The 20,377-nt window shown below is 47.0% G+C and overlaps 2 protein-coding genes, 2 long non-coding RNA genes and 1 other non-coding gene across 8 annotated transcripts in view; 3 read left to right on the forward strand and 2 right to left on the reverse strand.

Moving 5' to 3' along the window:
* The window catches only part of DNMT1 (DNA methyltransferase 1), a 68,935-nt gene extending 52,333 nt beyond the window's left edge, over positions 1-16,602 (reverse strand). Inside the window, exon 1 of the mRNA XM_090289534.1 lies at positions 16,547-16,602. The gene's annotated coding sequence lies outside the window, so the exon portion shown is untranslated. The remainder of the gene's footprint in view (positions 1-16,546) is intronic.
* Positions 10,258-16,613, reverse strand: S1PR2 (sphingosine-1-phosphate receptor 2). Of its 3 annotated transcripts, none has more exons than XM_090289536.1 (2): positions 16,547-16,613; positions 10,258-11,895 (listed from the first exon to the last, which is right to left on the reverse strand). In XM_090289536.1, the coding sequence occupies exon 2, from the start codon at positions 11,851-11,853 to the stop codon at positions 10,795-10,797; it is 1,059 nt and encodes a 352-aa protein (XP_090145662.1). In that variant the 5' UTR covers positions 11,854-11,895; positions 16,547-16,613; the 3' UTR covers positions 10,258-10,794. The 3 variants fall into 3 exon arrangements, with proteins under 3 accessions (XP_090145662.1, XP_090145661.1, XP_090145663.1); XM_090289535.1 differs by lacking the exon at positions 16,547-16,613 and adding an exon at positions 15,621-15,662; XM_090289537.1 differs by lacking the exon at positions 16,547-16,613 and adding an exon at positions 14,715-14,865.
* On the forward strand, positions 15,799-17,280 carry LOC149999829 (uncharacterized). Of its 2 annotated transcripts, none has more exons than XR_016513565.1 (3): positions 15,799-15,864; positions 16,036-16,440; positions 17,172-17,280. It is a non-coding gene; the product is annotated as an uncharacterized LOC149999829 (long non-coding RNA). The 2 variants fall into 2 exon arrangements; XR_016513566.1 differs by having other exon boundaries at positions 17,217-17,280.
* A 147-nt stretch (positions 17,281-17,427) lies between these two features.
* On the forward strand, positions 17,428-19,200 carry LOC149999830 (uncharacterized). The gene is made up of 2 exons (XR_016513567.1): positions 17,428-18,344; positions 18,978-19,200. It is a non-coding gene; the product is annotated as an uncharacterized LOC149999830 (long non-coding RNA).
* Positions 19,201-19,352: 152 nt separating this feature from the next.
* LOC149999831 (U1 spliceosomal RNA) lies at positions 19,353-19,515 on the forward strand. Its single transcript, XR_016513833.1, has one exon. It is a non-coding gene; the product is annotated as a U1 spliceosomal RNA (small nuclear RNA).
* Positions 19,516-20,377: the final 862 nt, after the last annotated feature.

Genomic DNA, 20,377 nt, shown 5'->3' on the forward strand with positions numbered 1-20,377 from the left:
GAGCTACTCAGTTTTACTGCTTCCAAAACTCCAACCCACAGAAACCCTGAGGAATAATACATGGGTATTGTTCTAAACCATGAAACTGTGGGACTTTCTTATGCAGCCATAGATACTTTTTGCAAGGTTTCTGCACTTGCTATTCTCATAGCCTGGAAAGTCCTGCTGCTCTGTGCCCACTTCTCATACATGGAGAATCTCTAATCATTCTTCCTATTTAGTCTTAACTATCCTATCCTTCAAGGAGCCTTTCCTTGCCTCTTCCAGCCCTACCAGGTATCTGATAGGCTTTTAGAACTACAGCTCTTTCTCTCAGGGCCTGTACCTAAGCTGGCAATCACATATTTTGGGGTGATCGTTTATGTCACCAATACCCCCATGTACACCCAGCAAAGTGTCCGGGATATAGCTGGCATGCAATAAAGACTTAGAGTGTATTCAAAGGGTCCTCAACATTAAAAGCTCAGTTTGCAAATGTCCATTGAAAAACAAATACACACCCTCTTTTATTCAGCCATTCTAATTCCAAGAATTTCTCTTAAGATCCACTCACCCGCATGTGTAAAATGAGAAGCAGACACAGCTATTCGCTGAGCCTTGCCTGTAGCAGAAGGGGGGAAATCCTAGTTCTCCATCAGTGATGATTAGCTAAAGAAATTCTGTTCTATTTGTACAGTGACAGACCCCAAAACAACAAAAAACAAAAGGGTATTTTCCGACATAACATCATAGAGATTGCTTTCTATCTATAAGTGAAAATAAAACAGAGATGTAGAACAGAATGCATAGCATGCTGTTCATGTAAAAAATAAAAAAACAGGGACAGGACAATTATTTGTATTTACTTGTCCATACATAAAACCTTGGGAAAGAAGCAGATAACTTCCTGGAGATAAGGAATGTTAACTAGCAGGATGGAAGCTGTGGGCAGGAAGAGGAATTTTTCTGAATATCTTTTTGCCCTTTTGAATGCTGGAACATGTGGCTAAGTTATTTATGTCAAACAAAAACAACTGCCAGAGCAGTGAGGAAAAGATGGTCTTTTCAATAAATGGTGCTGGGTCTGTTGGATGGCCATACGGAAGAAAGTGAACTTTGATCCCTACCTCAAACCATATACAAAATTCAGTTCCAAACATCTTGCAGATCTAAATGGGAAAGCAAAGTCAAGAAAGCTGTTAAAATAAAACATCTATGTTCTACATCTCTGTGGCTTTGGGCTACACAAGTGTTTCTTTAACAGATCACAAAGCACAGAAATATATGTTAGGCCATATTAAAATTAATTTGTTTATTAAAGGTATGCCCCAGTCCTGGCTGGTGTGGAATAGTAGATTGAGTGCCGTCCTGCGAACTAAAAGGTGGCTGGCTTGATCCCAGTCAGGACACATACCTGGGTTGCCAGCCAGTCCCCAGTTAGGGGCGTGCTAGATGCTACCAATTGATGTTCCTCTCACACATCATTGTTCCTCTCTCTCTCTTTCTTCTTCCCTCCCCCTCTCTCTGAAAATAAAATCTTTAAAAATAATAAAAAACAAAGGTACCCCTTAAAGACAAGTCACGCATATATGTTGATCAAGGACTCATATCTATAATACATATAGAACTTCAAATTAATAAACAGACGGACAAATCCCTCTTTTTTTAAGCAGACAAAAAAGCTGAACAGGCACTTCACAAAAGAGGATATCCAAATGGCCAAGACTCATATGGAAAGCTGTTTGACTTCATTAGACATCAGGGAAAAGCAAAAGGAAGCCTCAAGGTAATATCAGCTCCCACCCACACCCACCCACACCAGGATGGCTATAATGAAAAAAAGAAAAATTGGCAAGTGTTAGCAATACCAGAACTCTCCTGTGTTGCTGGGGGAGTCCAAAACGGTACAGTCGCTTTGGAAAACAATTTGGCTTTATTTACTAAAGCTAAACATACGCCTGCGCTATAACCCAGCAACTCCACTCCCGGAATGCATGCTCTGGAATGTGTTCTCATATCCACCAAATGACATGTACAAAAATGTTCACAGCAGCTTTATTCACAATAGCCTACAACCTAAGGCCATGTAAATATCTAACACCAATAGTAAAGACGACAGTTACCTATTTATACAGTGGGGTCATAAACTTTTTCTGTGGAGGGTCAGATAATAAATATTTTAGAATTTGTGGACCATACTCTCTGTCACAACAACTCAACTCTGCCATTGTAGTGTGAAGGCAGCCACAGATGATTTTGTAAATGAGTGGGCATGGCTGTGTTCTAATAAAACTTTATTAAAACTAAAATTTGAATTTGAGTTGTATGCTATTTTCACATGTCACAAAATGTTTTGTTTTTTTTTTTTTTCAACCGATTTAAAATGTAAAAACCATCCTTAGCTGACAGTTTATACAAAAACAAGCTGTGGGGTGAATTTGGCCCATGGGCCTTAGTTTGCAGAATCTTGATATTTATTGTCAAGAATGAGCACTCTACAACTAAAGACAAATCTACATGCAAAACTACAGGCAAATCTCAGAAACATTAGACTGTGTAAAAAAAGCCAGGCATAAAAGAGCATATTATCCCCTGAAGTTGTTTAATACATCACCAGGGTACTTACCCCCTTTCTCTCACCTACTTCAAGCGTGGGCTTCCTTTCTCCCTTCCTCCATAGACTTTTGTGTATGTCCCACCTTGCCTCCCTCAGTCCACCAACCCTCACATCACCCTGCCTGGGACCCATGGCTCCCAGCCATGACAGCCACCAGGCCCTCAAGAAAAACTGTGGCTACACCTGGAGAAGAGTCACCTACCTCCTGGCACAAGAAGTAAAAAGCACAACAGCGTCTTCTCCTGGACTACAAAGAAAATCGTCCACACCACACAGAGCAGGGAGGAGAACTGGGCCTGCCCTGACCATTAAATCAGGGACACTTCACGTGAAGCACCACCTACCTGGAAATAACCACTAATTAACCACAACCGCCTCTCCAAAGGCAATCACCAAGTTATTTAAACTCCCTGGCAAAGAGAGTTTGGGGGAGTCTCTAGAAGTTTCCTCACTCTTTCAGCTGCGGCCTCCTAGGAGTCCTGAACCAGCTGACCAGATGGAAGGAGTTAGAGGGGCGAACGCTGTTCCTCAAGCTGAGCACCACTGACATTTGGAACTGAATAACCCTTTGTCATGGGGACTGTCCTGTGCATTTCAGGGCGGTTAGCAACATGTCTGACCTCTATCCACTGGATGCCACTAGCACTCCCACCCCCAGGTGGGACAATCAAAAATGACTCCATAATTGCCAAATGTCCCATGGGGGTGTGAGAATCATCCTGGATGAGAATGGCTGATTCAGATTCAGCCACAGGAAGTAACAAAGCAATGACCTTGTCCTATAGTTCCTCGAGGCAATACCTTACAGCTAAATTGAGCCCTCAAACCAGCATTTTGAAAACTGTAAGTCATGCATGGTTCACATCAGAAGTGGTGCAGAGTAAAAATGCTGAGTCCTAGGCCCTGGAATTAGATTCTCTGGGCCCTGGCAGAGACCAGGAAGCTGTATTTTTTCACAAGCTCCCACTTGTGAAAGGTTAAGACACAATTTCTCCCAGCTTTATTGAGGTATAATAGGTATAAAAATTGCATATATTTAACGTGTACCACATGATGATTTGATATATGTATACATTGTGAAATGATTGCCACAATCCAGCTAATTAACACTTCCATCAGCTCAGTTACCAGTTTTTGTGTATAGTGAGAACACTACTGTCTTAGCAAATTCTAATTATACGTGTTACTATAATCACCATATTGTACATTAGATCCTCAGAAAGTTATTTATCTGAGAACTGAAAGTTTATACCCTAATATCTCCCCAATTCCCACATTCCCCAACCCCTTGCAACAACTGTTCTACTCTGCTTCTGTGAGTTCAGTTTTTTTAGATACCATATATAAATGAGATCAGATCATACAATATTTGCATTTTTGTGTCTGGCTTATTTCACTTAGCATGTTGTCCTCCAGGTTTGGTGCAAATGGCAGGATTTCCTCCATTATGGCTGAATAATATTCCATTCTGTATGTATCACATTTTTTACTCATTTACATAGTGACAAACACATAGGTTGCTTTCATATCTTGGCTGCTATGAATAATGCTGCAATGAACATGGGAGTGCAGATATCTCTTTCATTTTCTTTGGACGTATACCCAGAAGTGGGATTGCCGGATCATACGATAGTTCTATTTTTAATCTTTTGAGGAACCCATACTGTTTTCCATAATGGAAACTTTCTAACATTGTATTATACATTTATTTTTATAGACTGTCTAGAATGTGAGATCTCTGAAGGTAGGAATAAAATAGGGCATTCAATATATATTTCAAGAGGTTTGGGTTCTTTTCTAACAAGCTTATTGGAGGGAAATTTACATACCACAAAAATCTCACATATTTTAATGTAAAAGTTGGTGGCGTTTAGTAAATTTACCAGGTTGTGCAACTATCACTACAATCCAGTATTGGAATATTTTCGTCACCCCAATAAAAGCCCTCATGGCTATTTACAGTTAATCCCTGTTACTACCTCCAGCCCCAGGCAATCACTAATCCATATTTTGTCTCCATAGATTTGCCCCTTATGGCATTTGATGTAATGGAATCATGCAACATGTGTGATCCCATTACACTGTGTCGGGCTCTTTTTATTTAGCATAATTAAGTTTTATCCATGTTATCGTGTATATCACTATTTCGTTCATTTTCATTGCTGAATTTTATTCCATTGTATGGATGAACCACATTTATTTATCCATTCACCAGCTGATGGACATTTGAGTTGTTTCCACTTTAGGGTTATAAAGAAAATTCCTGCTCTGAGCATTCGCATACAATTCTTCGTGAGGACATGCGTGTTCATTGCTCTGGGGTAGGTACCTAGAGTCAAATTTCTGGGTGATATATCAAGTTTATGTTTGCCTTTGTAAGAAGCTGCCAAACTGTTTTCCAAAGTGGAAGTACCATTTTGCATTCCAGGTTGGGATTATTAATACATCCATTTTACAGATGATGAAACCAGCTGAGGCTTGTTAGGTGACTTGTCCCAAAGTCTACTTGGGTTGTCAAGTGTTGATTTGAAATTCAAATCTATTTTTTTTATTTACTTCAGAAAATGCACTCAACACTTACACCACGATTACCACTAGAAATAAATCACATCCACCCAAGTTTATTTCCCCTTTCTGACAGATTTAACTTATCTTGGACAAGACATTTAGGGGAAGGTGATGAACACCAGATGTCTGAATTTTGGGAAAGTACAGGATTTGAGGATGGGAAGATAAATTAGAAACCCTTTGAAGACTGCTCATGCAACGATGGGTCCAGGCAACAGTGAGTTGTTATTTATGATCATTAATGATGATCATACCATCAGGGAACAAAGGTGGGATCAGACTAATGTCATCTGAATCCCTGATTAGTCTTAGCCATCAGTGAAAGAGAGAGGCAGCCAGATATCATCATATCCTCCTGCTGGAAGTTTCCAGCACCACCTACGAAGAAGTGAAGTCAAAACTATCAATTTTAATGTTGACCAGCCACAAAAAAATTTGTAGGTGAATGCTATACAGTTTATCATACCAAAAAAAAGTAATTAAAAGTTATAATAGACGATATATACAAAGTTTCATTTCAATACATTATGTATAAACAAGGTATATTGAAGTTTATTTAATTGTTTCATTTCCATATTCAATTATGAAAAAATAGCCAGTGATATGGGAGAGCTTTTGTATAAAATTGCCGGTCAACAATGTGTTAAATCAGACTGGGGAAGAGAACAGGACATATGAGATGCCATCAATTAATGCCAAATTATGAAACTCTCCAGGGCAAACAACTTGGTTTCTTCAACAAATGAATTATTAAACCTCAGTGAAACAAGGTTAAATAGGTGGTTAAACCTACAGTTTAACAAGGAAAGGATGTTAAATAATACTTAAGAAATTCACTAACTAAATGCCATGTGAGGGCCTTATTTGCATTCCATTCAAATAAATATGTTAAAAAGGAAAACAGTGGTTAGATGATCGTAGGAGGTTTAACATATAAGAGTAAAATTATAACAAGAATTTGAAGGAATGTAGATTTTAATCCAGACAGATGGGGAAATTTTAACACTGATTGGTACTTTTAATAAGTATAATCATGGTATTGTGGTTAAGTTGAAAAAAAAAGTGTTGCTTTCTTCTGAAGATAAAAAGTGGCTTATCTGCAAAGAAATGATGATGTAATCCCCTCCAATTTTCTTAAAGATATCCGGTGAGTAATAATTGATTCAGACAAGAATGGATGCTAACGGAGTAAAAGTTTGATAAGTAACGGGCTATTTACAGAGTCTCAAAGTACTACCCCACAAGATAGTTAATAGTTACAAGGGCGGAAATAGTAAGGTTAAAGTGGAGAAGCTTGGCAGATACCACCAAGTGATCAAAGTTAGCATGACAAGTAAATGAGACTAATTGAGAAAAACACATTACTTCTGTTGTTATTTCTGTCGCGGAAAAAAAAAAAAATGCATAGCCTGAATGTAATCATGAGGAAACATCAGACAAATTCAAGTTGAAGGACATTCTACCAAGTAACTGACCTATATTTTTTTAAAATGCCAAGGTCACAAAAGATAAAAGTTCAGAAACTTCTCTGATTGAAGGAGACTGAAAAGATTACTGAATGCAACAAGTTGTCTGGGATTTTTTTTGCTACTATAAAGGCCAGTAATGAGACAAGTTAAGGTTTGTAGATTTCCTGACTTTGATAATTTTACTGAGGTTATATAGGAGAATGCCTTGTTCTTAGGAAACAAAGTATTTAGGTGGATGGATGGGTGAAAGGTAGATAAATTTAAGAGGATGGATGGATGGATAGAGGGACAGACAGACAGACAGATAAACAGGAACCTGGATACTAACAAGTAGGCATCTGTCCTTACCCAGGACCAATTTCCTCTGAAACCCTTTTACATGAGAAATCCATTTCTCTTTCTTTCTTTTCCTCCCAAGACTCAGAGTCCACTTATTCAATGTTTGTAGACGAAGTCTCCAGCCAAGGGTCAGGCACGCATTTCTCTTTCTTAAGTTACCAGTATTTTGTGTCCTCTGTCATTTGCAGCCAAGCCTAATCTTGATATCATTATTGAAAGAAATGTTCCAAAAATCATGAAGTGACATGTCATTCATAATAATATGGTGAGATGAATTTTTGTTGAATTGGCAGCATATGCTAAGAAAGTTCAGCTGCCCAGAGGCTGCAAAAACCAGATTCAGTGTTGAATTTTTAATGGCCACATGTGGCTATTTACATTTAAATTAATTAAAGTTAAAATTCAGTTCCTGCCCACAAGTGTGCACGATAGATATGGCATAGTTCCATCAATGCAGAAAGCTCTACTGAGATTATAGAGTCTAGAACTTCTCTTAAGACTGTGGTCCCAAGACAATGCCTGGAGTTTGGTGAGAAGCGTGCATTGCTGGGGTCACTCCAGACCTACTCAATCAGAATCACTCACTGCAGAGACTAAGCATCTGCATTTTGACAAGTTCTTTCAGATGATTCTGGTGCTTCCTAATATCCAACAGCCTCATCAAGGGAAAAGGAGATAAAAGTCATCTTGCATCACTGAGGGTTGGTCCCTTCCATTCTAGGCCCCAAGTTTTGAGATCTCAGTAAAGTAGATCTTCAGGATATTGAGGAGGATCAGACGGGATTGTAATATTCAATCCAGGACTGCCTGGGTTCAAATCTTGACACTTCCACTCACATGCTATGTAACCATGAGCAGTTCACTTGACCTCTCTGTAACTCAGATTCCTTACCTGTTAGAGTACTGATGATAGTGCCTGAGTACCTCAGAACCATTGCTTCCACTATTTTTTCTTCACAGCACTTTACACTTACTGAAATGACCATCATTTGCTCTTACTTTCATTCATTCCACAAACATTTATTGAGTACCTACTATGTGCGAGTCACTGTTCTGGGGCCAAGGAGTGAAGACAGACACCAACCCCTGCTGTCATGAAACTAGCATCCTAAAGGGGGAGATAGAAAATAAACAGCATGAAGCAGGAAAGGCAGAGGGGAAAAGAAACTTGTGCATGGGAAGGCCAGAGGCCTCACCCAGGTTGTGATATGTAAATATAGATCTGGAGGAGGAAGGGTTACAAGGGTGTCTGGGGGAAGATCATTCCAGGCAGAGGAAACAGCAGGTACAAGGCCCTGTGGTGAGAGCATGCCAAGTGCTGTTTCACATGCTAGAGACACAGTGGTGAATAACACGGATGCAATCCTATCTTCAAGGTTTTCATATTTTACTGGGGGAAGGCAGATAAACTGTTATATAATACACTGCCAGGTGATAAACAGGTAAAGGGCTAGACAGAGAGGAAAGAAGGCAAGTTTCTACAAGGAGGTGGCATTTTAGCAAAGGCCTAGAGGAGAGGAAGCACATGGGTACTTGGGAGAAATTTATCAGCTCTCTCCTGGCTTATGCCTCTTCCTCCCAATCTCAGGGAGGGCTCAGGCTTCCAAAGAGAGGTTGTCTCTGCACTGCTGGAGGAAGGGGAATTCCATTGGCCTCTGGCTGCTGTCTGCCTCACTCCTCTCTCACTGGCTGCCCTAGTATTTGTGCTGGTGTTGCTGGGTGAGGCTTCAGCTCGGGGCTCCGTGTTCCCAATCAAAGCTCGGACCTTCAAAGGAGCCACTGGGCCCTGTGTCTGTGTTCCATCTGGGCTTCTCCTGGTTCTCCGTGGGGCTGGCTGGGGCTGGCAGCTCACATTTCCATGGCAAAGAGGTTGTTGAGGATCCTTTCTCTGGCCCAGTGGTAGAGCTGGCAGGCTCTCAATCAGCCCACCTGCATTGAAATCCAGACAGGTGCTGCTACAACTGCTCTGTGACCCTGAGCAACTCACTTAACTTCTCTGAGCCCGCATCTCCATAAAAGGAGTTTATCGTAACTCCTGCCCCCCCTGAGGATTCACATCTTCGTGCCTGGAAAGTACTTAGCCAGTCATTCCTTTGAGGAATACAGAGCTCTGAAGCGTCATCTGGGCCCACAGTCCTCAAGATCATCTCTCCAGCTCCCAGGGAAAAATGTGTACTTGTGATGGGGAAGGGGGACCCCACCCCACCACCCACCATATCTTTTTTTGAGGGAAAGCAGGGAAGCTTCAGACAACTGTCCTGGAGAAATGATCCCATTTTCTCAGGAGCCACAGCAACCCTGGTTTGGGCAGGGCTAGGGTTGGGGCACGGAATGGGAGGCTGGCAAAAGGTGGCAAGTTGACTGTGCAGCAGCTACCCTCCTCCCTCCCATTCACCCCCAGACACAGGGCGCTAATGGGGGAACTACTACCTTAAACCTGAAAAGACACAGGCATCAGAAAGATAAGCTGAACCGTTTATTGGCCTGGGCCTTGTCTCAAGACATTGGAGGGGCATCTGGGGAGCTGAATGAGGGGAGAACAGCCCCAACTGGCTCCTTGCCCCCACCAAAGACCCTCCCAGCCTTTGCATTCACAAAAAATCATTTTGAGGCATGAGGTTTCCTTCCCCAAGGTGAGCAGCAGCCCAGCTCTCAAGTGGGGAAATAAGCCAGCGATTATAAAGGGGTCTGTGTGGGGCCAGACCCCTCTTTGGCAGCTTCAACACAGACATAAGGAGACAGAATAGCATCCACTCCGGGGAAACATGATGGGGACAGGGGGTCACAAGCATCACATACGCAAACACAGACACACACAGACACTGACAGACACGTGTAAATATATGTTTGTACCGCAATTACCCTTCTATCCACAGGATTTAGCAAAGTCCTTCTGGGGCAGGTTGGGGGAGAGCCCCCACAAACGTCCTCAGCACCCCCACTTCCTGCTCCATTCAATACAACTTGAAAGGAGGCACAGTGGGCTCAAGGCTGCCCCGCCTCAGGAGACCTTGTACCTCACCTGGGGTTGGAGGTGGTTGTTGTGGGGGGTGGAAGGGTCTGGGGCTAACAGCTCCACCAGAACTTTCTCAAGTTCCATCCTGTTCCACTGAGAGACCCGGAGGCTTCCTCAGCCCCACACCCCGGAGAGGTTTTTCTAGCCCTTGGTGCTCCAAATAGTGCAACTGGCCAATGAGGTCTGAAAATGGGGTTCAGTCCCCTCCTCCCCCTCCAACCCATGGTTTCCTGACGTCCCGTGGAGTAAGAGGAAAGGGAAGAAGGGGCCAAAGTGTCAGCTGGTATAATTTGGGGAAGCTGTGGATTTGTGCCCGGGGAACTGTTAGCTGGGGCTGCGCAGATGGTCAGGAAGGAGGCCTCCAGCCCCTCGGGACAGTGGTTCCAGGAAAGTGGCCTGAGGTTGCCAGGAGAAGCTGACAAGGCGGGTAAATTCAGAGGTGCATCTGGCACAGGGTGGAGGATCAGACAGTCGTGAAATAAAATCCTTTGTACCAGGTTGTGAATTGCTCCTGCCCTGATGTCCTCTTGAGTGCCTGCCTGCTGTCACCCAGGCCCTTTCCAGGTCTCCCCAACTTTCTCGCGGTCCAGTTCTGAAGAGGTCACTCCAGTCGCTGCACTGGCCTCCAGGACCCTGCTGCAGCTCTGCCTTCCAACTGGTCAGTGCTTCAGCTGGCCATCCCAGGTATGAAAGATTTTCAATATCAACCCAGGCTTGTGGAGTAGGCCATCTTGATCGGCAGCCCCACGTGTCTGTCTGAAGTCCCCTGGCCCTCTGCCATGGTCTGGCTGTCAGCCATTTGTCCCTCAAACCACTGTGTTGCCCTCCAGAATTGTGGGCGACGTGGGCATGTGGGTGCCCCTCTCCAGTGAGCTAGAGCTACGGAGGGGCAGGAGGCGGTGGCCTGGGGTCCCAACCCGCCGTCCTTGCACCCCCGCTGCCCCCCGGCAGCACTGCAGTGGCCGCAGTACCTCCCGCCGCAGGTCCCGGCTGCGCCACGTGTAGATGACAGGGTTGAGCAGTGAGTTGAGAGTGGCGAAAGCAAAAAAGTAGTGAGCCTTGTAGAGGATAGGGCAGGAATGCACGGAACAGGCAGAGTCCAAGAGGAGGATGCTAAAGGCAGGCAGCCAGCAAACAATGAAGACACCTAGCACGATAGTGACCGTCTTGAGCAGGGCCAGTGTCTGTGGGCCGGCCACATCGGCATGACTGGAGCGGACCACGCAGTAGATGCGGACATACAGAGCTACGATGGCCAATAAGATGACAGAGAAGATGGTGACCACACAGAGCACGTAGTGCTTGGCGTAGAGTGGCAGGACGGTGGAGCAGGTCTCCAGGTCACCCAGGCAGTTCCAACCAAGGATGGGCAGGCCACCAAGAACCAGTGAGATGAGCCATGAGGCCCCAATAAGCAGCAGCATACGGCAGCTCTTGTCGCTGCCATAGAGCTTGACCTTGGCAATGGCCACTTGCCGCTCAATGGCGATGGCCAAGAGGCTGAAGACAGAGGCGGAGAGTGTGATGAAAGCTGAGCCCTCACGGGCAAACCACTGCACAGGCGTCAGCTGCAGCGTGACAGGGCCTGAGAGCAAGGTATTGGCTATAAAGGCCACGCCTGCCAGCAGGTCTGAGGCCGCCAGGTTGCCCAGGAACAGGTACATGGCCGAGTGGAACTTGCTGTTTCGAGCGACGGCGATGAGCACCAGTAGGTTCTCCACCACGATGGCACAGCACAGGATGATGATGAGGGCTGAGGCCACCTGGCGGGAGTATGTCTCCTGTATGACTAGTGTCTCCTTGGTGTAATTATAGTGCTCCTGGACCTTAGTGGTGCTTAAGTACTCCGAGTACAGGTTGCCCATGGTGGGGCTCAGTGGCCGGCCGGGGCCATGGAGCGGCCAGAGCTGCAGGGAGAAGAGAACAGATAGGTCAGCGCGGTGGCTGCTGTCTGGGCTCTGACTTTGGACATCCATGCGTCGAGTCCCAGCACCATCTCTCCTCACTGAGTGGACACTGAAGTCAGAATTTTCATGATCCCTTGCTTTACAGATGGGAAACCTGGAGAAGTCAATTTTCTTTCCCAAAGTCTCAAAGTCAGTAAGTGGCAGAGCCAAAGAGACCTGCTCCAAAGCCTCTATAACATCTAGGCTACACTGTCTCTGAGAAGCTGCCCCAAATGGCATGAAGGACACAAAGAGGACTTTCAGAATCCTTGTCCACCTACCCGGAGAGCAAGCTGTGGGCAGGGACCAGAGGGCTTGCCTCGGGCTTTGTGCTATCTGCCAGCCCAGGTCAGAGAGATGCTTGCTGCTGATAGCACCATGTCCTGCTCATCACCACCCACTGCCCTAGGTGTCAGGCTAGGTATAACCTTGAGGCCATGGGTGCTCCCCAGATAAAGTTTTGGGGAGACACCAGGGCATCCCCGAGGTTTCAGCATCCCAGAGGTCATGTCATCTTAAAGGACATAGACCTTGAAGGCAATCCTGGGTTCAGCCCCACTCCACCTGACATGCTGTGGGATCTGGGCAAGTCAGTCGACATACAGCTTCAATGTCCTCATCCATGCAATGGGGAGAAGACAGCCCACTTCACAGGGGTGACAGGAAAGTCCTGCTGAATGATGCCTGAGGTACCCACAGCACATAGCAAGCGCTCAGTAAGTATTATTAGCTCCCTTTTCCCTGCCACACACTGTTTGGGACTAGGTGCTCTCCACCCAATCTTTTGGGAGGGGATGTTGACTGAGCCAGCCAGGCAAGATTCCCAACAGCCTGCTCTCATTAGCACCATCTAGCCCTGCCCTTACACAGAGGACCCAGAAGGGTAGGCAGGGCGCTGGCACCCCCCTTTCAGCCAGGATGAAATCCAGATGTGAGGCCCCTGGAACAAACAGGGTGGAGTCCTTGCTCCCCAGTCACATCTGCTGTGGGGAAGGCAGGAAGGTGGTGATGGGATAGGCAAGCCACAGGAGACCAGTCTTGGAGGTCCTGGCTGGGAGGATGGGGCAGCTGTGCTGAAGTCTTGTGAGAGGTGAGGGGCCGTGCGGCCCCCCAGAGCGGGGAGGGGGCGGCATTTGTTTCCCAGACAGTCGGGGAGAAGGGCAGAGAGGACGATGCAAGGCAAGGCCAGCATCATGGCCTCCCTCCAGCTTGGGTGGCAGGGTGGGGGTTGTCTCAGAGGAGCTGGTGCAGTGTCTGCCTTTCATGAGCGAGCGATTAGCTAAATGAGGGTGGGGGATGGGACAACAGAAGAGCCCTCCTTAGGTCCCTGGAAAGGTGTCTGGCAAGGCCTGGCAAGGACCACGTGTGTGTCAGGAGCCTCGTTCCAGGAAAGGCTGGTTAGGCTGGTTCCTAGTGAGCCCTGGGGTGATGGGGGACTTCAGGGGTCGCTCAGCCAACTCCCTCCCAGGGCCCCCTCAGATGGATGCCCTGGACCTTGGTCTGACAGAGGCAGCTGCTCCCCTTCGGCAAAGGGACATCCGTCCTAGTTAGGGAACAGAGAAGGGCTTGTGCGCATCCCCGGGGAATGCCGCCCTGCCCAGATCGCCACACAGAGAGGCCCCTTGTTCCTGTGCAGGACAGCGCCTCGGGTGCCCTGATGCCCTCTGCCTGCTGCCGCTGGCCAGGAGCTGGCTTGGCCCTACCAGACCCACTGTTGAGCCAGAAAGAACCTGCACCCTGACTGGCTTATTTTCAATCCCAGGTCATTGAGCTATTCAAGTATTGGCCTGAGCTTTCCATCCTCTGCATCTGACTGGCTGAGCTGGGAGCGCTCCACAGCTAGCAGTACTGATCTGGTCCCTTTCAGGAGGCTAGAGCTCACTTGTTTCTGAGGAGTTAAAACTGTGTGACTGTCCCTGGGGAGAGTTTGAACTTGGTCTGACTGCCTGGTCACCCCACCAGATGCCCCCAGGCTGCCCTGGCCTCCTGGGCCCTCCCTGGGGTTTAAAATTGAGAATCAAAGACCCATCACAGGCCTGGGAAGCACCCTTGTTAGTGGGGCCAGAAGTCCAGGGCGTGTCCCATGGCCACCCCCTCCTTCCCTGAAGTAGGCCATAATCCTCTCCAATCTGGCAGCCAAAGAAAGACTTATAGACACTTTCTGGGGAAATAAGAAATGGGTTCAGCCCTTGAACCCCAGGAACTGACCAAGAAGTCTGTCTCGTTCCCTGAGGGAAAAGACTGGGGCACACCACCCTCACTTTCTGCAGCCCCAGGAGCTGTCATGGCATCCTCGGCAAGGGGTGGCTCTTCTAGTTAGAAAAGGGGAAACTGAGACCCATACTATCTTGTCTTCCCAACTAGGATTTTGCAAAATAAAGCAGGAGCTTAAGGAAGGTTGGTGCTTTCCAGAAAGAGGAAGGCAACTCAGGGCTGGGGCTGGCAGAGGCATGCCTTGCCTGCATCTCCTCCCTGTGTCGAGTTCCCAGGCCTGGCTACACCCAGCGCCTGTCTCCAGCGCCTTCACCAAGGCAACCCTGACTCCCTCCCAGAGGCTCAGCGGGAGGTCACTGGGCTCAAAACTAGGGAATGGCCAGGCCTAAAACACAGCAAGAGGGACAAGTGACAGGGTTTGGAGGGAAGGGAAGAGAAACAGATCAAGATTGTTCAGGGTGAGATTAGGCAGGAGGAAGGCGGGCAGAAGCTCAATGGCTTCCAGGAGACCCTCCCTCAAGTTCCTACGAGGCAGGCCCTGTGATTAAGTTCCCCTGGTTACTTACTGATCCCGCGCCTCTCGTCCTAGCACAGTCTCTCACCCTTTCTTTTGGTTTCTCTTCAGCTGTTGGGAACCCACTACACCGCCATTCTCCATACAGCAGCCAGGGGAAGTCATTTAATTTAGAGTTCCAATATGTCACTCAGCTCCAAATTCTTCCATGGCTCCCGACTGCCCCAAATGGCCTGGCCCCTGCCTGCCCAGTTGGCCTCCTTCCACTCTCCCACAGGGTCATTCCACTCCAAACACAGTGACCTCCTACCAGCCAAACCCCACCCATCCACCTAGAGTCTTTGCTCCTGCTGTTCCTCTACCTGACATGCCCTTCCCCCAAATCCTTGAATGGCTGTCTCATCTTTCAAGTTTCAGTTTTACGGTCACTTGTTCTGACCACCAGTTGATTAGAGCCGCCTTCACCAGGCCCTTTCTGTCACAGCATCTTACTTTGTTATCTTCACGGCACTTGGCAATTTGGAAAAGTATGATTGTACAATATTTCAAGTTTTCTGTCTGGCTTCCACAGTAGAATGCAAGTAGCGGCGACCAAAACCATTTGCAGCCCCTTTTAAATGAGTAAATGATACCTAGCATACAGAAGGTACTTAGAAAAAACATGTGGGATGGATAAATGGATGGATGGATGGATGGATGGATGAAAGAAACAAAAAAAACCAACAAAAAAGAATGAGGCCCCAGTGGGTCCTGAAGGGTGGAGGCTCCTGAACTCAGCCCAGGCCCAAACAACAGCAAAGGAGGCTGGAGACGCCCCTGATCTGCTGGCATTCCTCCCTACCAAGCAAAGCTGTGGAGACAGCGACAGGACCCGCCCCCGCCCTCGGGTCACAGTCTCAGCCTCCTTATCTGGCGGTGGAATGCACGGTATCCACACTCCAGGCCCCTGGGGCCGCACCTCCTCTCTCTTGCGACAGCCACACTCGCGGGACCTCCACATCTACAAGTGGGGTTGCGAGACTCCTCTCTGTCCCTCATGGGCCTTGCCTCAATATTCACAGAGTACTTGGGGGCGGGGGAGACCCCAGCCGCACCGAGAATGTCGCACCCGCATCGCGCCACGATGGAGACCGTGGGCTCAGTGCCTGGCGCCTGGAGCATCTGACTAGAACAGAGTTGGGGGAGAGGGTGGAAATCCCCGGGTGAGTCAACTCGTGCCGGAGGAGGGGGCGAGGTCCTGAAGCTCTTCTGGGCCCGGGACTGAGTGGGGCCCATGCCACGCGCGCCTACACCCACTCCCCACACCCAGGCTCCAGGGGAAAGAAGAGGCGCCGGAGTTACACAGTCACGTCCCCTTTCCTTCTCGAACAAAGCCGCATCCCCACGGAGGAACTGAAGAAGACTACTCCAAGAAACTGAGGCAGAGAGCCAGATGTGCAGATGGTGAACGACTGTCCTCCTTGGGAGCCCCGCCCCTTGGCTTGGAGGTACAGTGGCGCACAGCACCTTTTGCCCAGCCGGAGTCAGCCAAGAGGGGCGCCCTACCCACCTCCTACACACTCCCCAAACTCTCCGGGCACGCTGTCCTGCCTCCTAGTCTCCGGCCAAAATCGCTTGGATTCCGCCTTTTCGGCACCAACTTCCTGCCGCTGAGTAAGGCAGTGAGTGCAGTCTTGGGGTTCGCGGTCGGGACGTGAGGGCTGCCTGGAGTCGTTGAGAGGGCGCACAACGACCACTCCCTCAGCGCAGCCGGAGCACGGCGGCGCGTGCGCGCGGCGGTGAGCCCCCGAACCCCGTCCAGCCCCCACCCCACCCCCAGCTCGGATCCCGCGACCCGAGAGGATCGGGTCGCCTTTTTGCCGCTCCCTCGCCACGCACGCTCACCTGGTTAGGCGGGCCCGGGTCCCTGCCCTGGCCGGAGGGGCTTTAGCGTCTGCTTCCCCGGGACGGCCGCGGCTGGGGCTGAGGCTCCCGCCGGGCTTGGCTGCGTCCCGGGCTGGGGACCCGTACGAAGCGGGGGGCGGGGAGAGGCACCGCCTCGGCCCCCCACTAGCCCCGCCTTCCTCTCCTCCCCTTTCCGGTGGCTGGGGCAATTAATTCCAGATGTGGCCTTGCGGCCCCGGAGCGCGCAAGAGCCGACGGGGGCGGTGCGCGGATCCCTTTGTCCGCGCCCCCCTTCCCGCCGTGCTCCTCCCAGCCCTGCTGCTCCAGGCCCCCTCTCGTGAGAACCGGCTGGAGCGTGACGTCACTCAGCCCCGTGACTTCACGTTGCTTCTGGCCAGGTGGCCTAAACCTGAAACAGCTGTCTCCAAGTATGGATATACTTTTGGCCCATTCCTGAGGCCCTAGAATTGGAGGACAGCATGGGATCCTCCACATGGAGCCGTGAAGCACCCACTCTGTGTCAACGCAGCAAATAGTTATTAAGCGCCTATTGAGTGTTCATTTAACAAAGAATTAAGTTCCTACCACATGCCACACCCTGTCCCAAATACAGAACTGTTTTCAGTGTTGATAGGATCTCAGAATTCAGGCCCTGCCTCCTCTCCCGTAGAAGACTGGAAGCAACCAACAGCCTACCCTGCCTTTCTCCATGGTTGTCCTGCCCTTGCTGCCAGTTGTCCAGCAAGCCCAGGTTGGGCCCTGCCTGCCAAAGGGGGTCAGTACTTGTGTGTGTGTGTCTCTGTGTGTGTCTGTTTGGTTTGGTTTGTTTGAGAGAGAAAAATGTGGATTTGTTGTTCCGCTTATTTATGCATTCATTGTTTGAGTTTTGACCCGACCAGAATGAAACCCACAGTCTTGACATATCTGGAACGATGTTCTAACCAACTGAGCTACCCCGCCAGGGCTCTTTGGTTGATTGTTGTATGTGCCTTGACTAGAGATGGAACCCGAAACCCTGGTGTATGGGCCAATGCTCTGACCAACAGAGCACCCCACCAGGGTCTCTATCTGGTTCTTGTTTACCCCTCTTTCCCTCACTCAGCCTTTTAGGAGAGTACTATTTGTGAAAATGCATATATAATCTGCTTATATGTTCATTTATCAAATACATTAAACATCTGGTATGTACCAGACACTATTCTAAAGGACTGAGACAAATCATGGACAAAACAGGCAAAACTCCCTGTCCCCTGTGGAGCTGGTGTTCTACTGGATGTGTTCAGAATATCCAGAAGATTGCAAGAAGAAGAAATTGGTAAATTTCCTGGGAGAGGAACTTAAAGATGGGGACAGGGCATGGGATGGAGGCTGCTTTCACTCTACAAATCCTTTTGACTGTTATAACATATGCATATTATTGTAATATCTTTAACTATTTCAACAAGAAATTAAATTAAAAAACTAAGCCTGCCTGATACTCAGTGCAATAAAAGGAAGGGCAAGGGTAAGTGCACTTTTCTGTATGTGTATTATATTTCAAAAAAGCAAAATGATGGAAGGATATCTACACTCCCATGTTCACTGCAGCATTATTCACAATAGCCAAGACATGGAAACAACCTGTATCCTTCAGTGGATGAGTGGATGAAGAAAAATGTGATATACAGATATATATTTCCATATATATAATTTTCCACTTATAATTCCATATATGTAATATGTAATGGAATATTATCCAGCCTTAAAAAATGAAATCCTGTCATTTGCAACAGCATGGGTGGACCTTGAGGGCATCATGGTAAGTGAAATAAGCCACAGAGAAAGACAAGTAGTGCATGGTATTACTTATATATAGAATCTAAAAAAGAAAGTCAAAGTCAAAGAAACAGAGAGTAGGAAAGTGGTTGCCAGGGGCTGGGGTGGGGGAAATAGGGAAAGGATACAAACTTTCAGTAATAAGATGAATAAAGTCTGAGAATCTAATGTGAAACATGGTGACTATAGTTGCTAATACTGTATGATATAATTGAAATTTGCTGAGAGTAGAACTTAAATGTTCACACACACATGACCTGAAAACACAGGTAAATATGTGAGGTGATGGAGATGTTAATTAACTCAATGGGGGAAACTTTCAGAATATACATATATCAAATCACTATGATGTATGCTTTAAATATCCTATCCTTTTATATGTCAATGATATCTCAATAAGGCTGAAATTAAAAAATTAAAGCTGCTTGATAGTGCAACCAATAAAAAGAAATAATGTAGGTGTACTCTTCTGAATGCATATTATGCTTCATAAGAAGTGTTAAAAAACAAAATGATAAAGGAAATGAAAATGGACACATGAATGCCTATTATAAAATTAAAATGGGTAGTCTTGCTTTTATAAATCCTTACTCAAGGATATGTTTATTGATTTTAGAGAGCAAGGAAGGGGGTGAGAGAAAAACATCGATGTGAGGAAGAAACAACAACCAGTTGCCTCCCATATGCTCCCAGACCAGGAACCAAACCCACAGCCTAGGTATGTGCCCTGACCAGCAATCAAACTCAAGACCTTTTGGTACAAGGAATGATGTTCCAACCAACTGAGCCACACAGCCAAGGCTGGAGTAGTTTTTTTTTGTACTGATGTGAAACTGTCTTCAGTACATTTAGTAGAAAAAAGGCACAGTGTAGACCAGTTTGCATTGTTTGTCAACTTCTGGGTGTATTTCTAAGGGCTGTATAAATACACACACATTTGCCTGTGGGCTCACAGGCCATCTCTGGGAGAAGGCACAGACACCTGTCACACACACTTACCTGGCAGGGAAGGAACCATGATCATGAAGGTGATTTCTTCATGGTGAGGCTCACCATTGCCTTCTGGATGTGCTGACCCCTGGGATCTCCCCAAATGTAGAAAACTCGACTGCAGAATTTGTGGTAGTGGGGGACTGCGTTCGCACTGTCCCCTGAAAAAAACAAAAATAAAAAAAGACAACTGTCACAGCAGATAACCTCAGGGAGGGGAACTGGTGGGGCAAGGGAACACGTGAGAAGGTGCCAGATTTCTCATTCTGTGCCCTGGGGTACCATTTGCAATTTTTAGCTTATATTACCAATTCCAAAAATTTACATAGACATGAAAAATCAAATAAGAAGTAACAAATTACCAGACTTATAGTTGTAAAAATCATTCCTGTAATAATATATAGATAAACAATAATATTGTTAATAAATATATCAATATTATTATTAAACTTATCAATATTAACAAATTTATGTTAAGAATAAACATGTTTACATTATTAATAAAGAAATGCATGTTAAGAATCAATGTATTAATGCTACATATATGTGTGCAGCATACACATTCATATAATGCAACAACATGAAATGCTCTGTGCTGGCCCCGGTGATGTCTCATTGGTTTTGCCATCCAAATCTGACAGTCTAATGGGGAAGACAGAGAAGAAACCAGAGAGTTCTAACACGGAGTAACAGGGCTTTGATGCAGAGATGAGATAAGTCAGACAGTGACTTTGCTCCCTTTCCTGAGCCAGATTTGTGTCCACTCAGTTCCGGGCCAGATCTTGAGGTCCACTGGAACCTCAGCAAAATCATACTGAATCCTCTGCCAAGTGAAGTGTGTCGCCTTGGGCAACCTCTCAAACCAGGTGTTCAATACACAGGGGAAAAGCCACAGAGAAAACTGGGTCCTCTTCTCGACAAGGAGTTATCAGAGCGGAAATCTCAGCCATCTGTGGGGACCTGAAGGCTGGGGAGGAAGTGCCCCCCCCACACACAACTTGTCTGAGCTGGCTCAGCAGTTCCCCA

Source organism: Furipterus horrens, unplaced genomic scaffold (assembly GCF_987537825.1).
Source record: "Furipterus horrens unplaced genomic scaffold, mFurHor1.1.pri manual_scaffold_10, whole genome shotgun sequence".
Lineage (NCBI taxonomy): Eukaryota > Metazoa > Chordata > Mammalia > Chiroptera > Furipteridae > Furipterus > Furipterus horrens.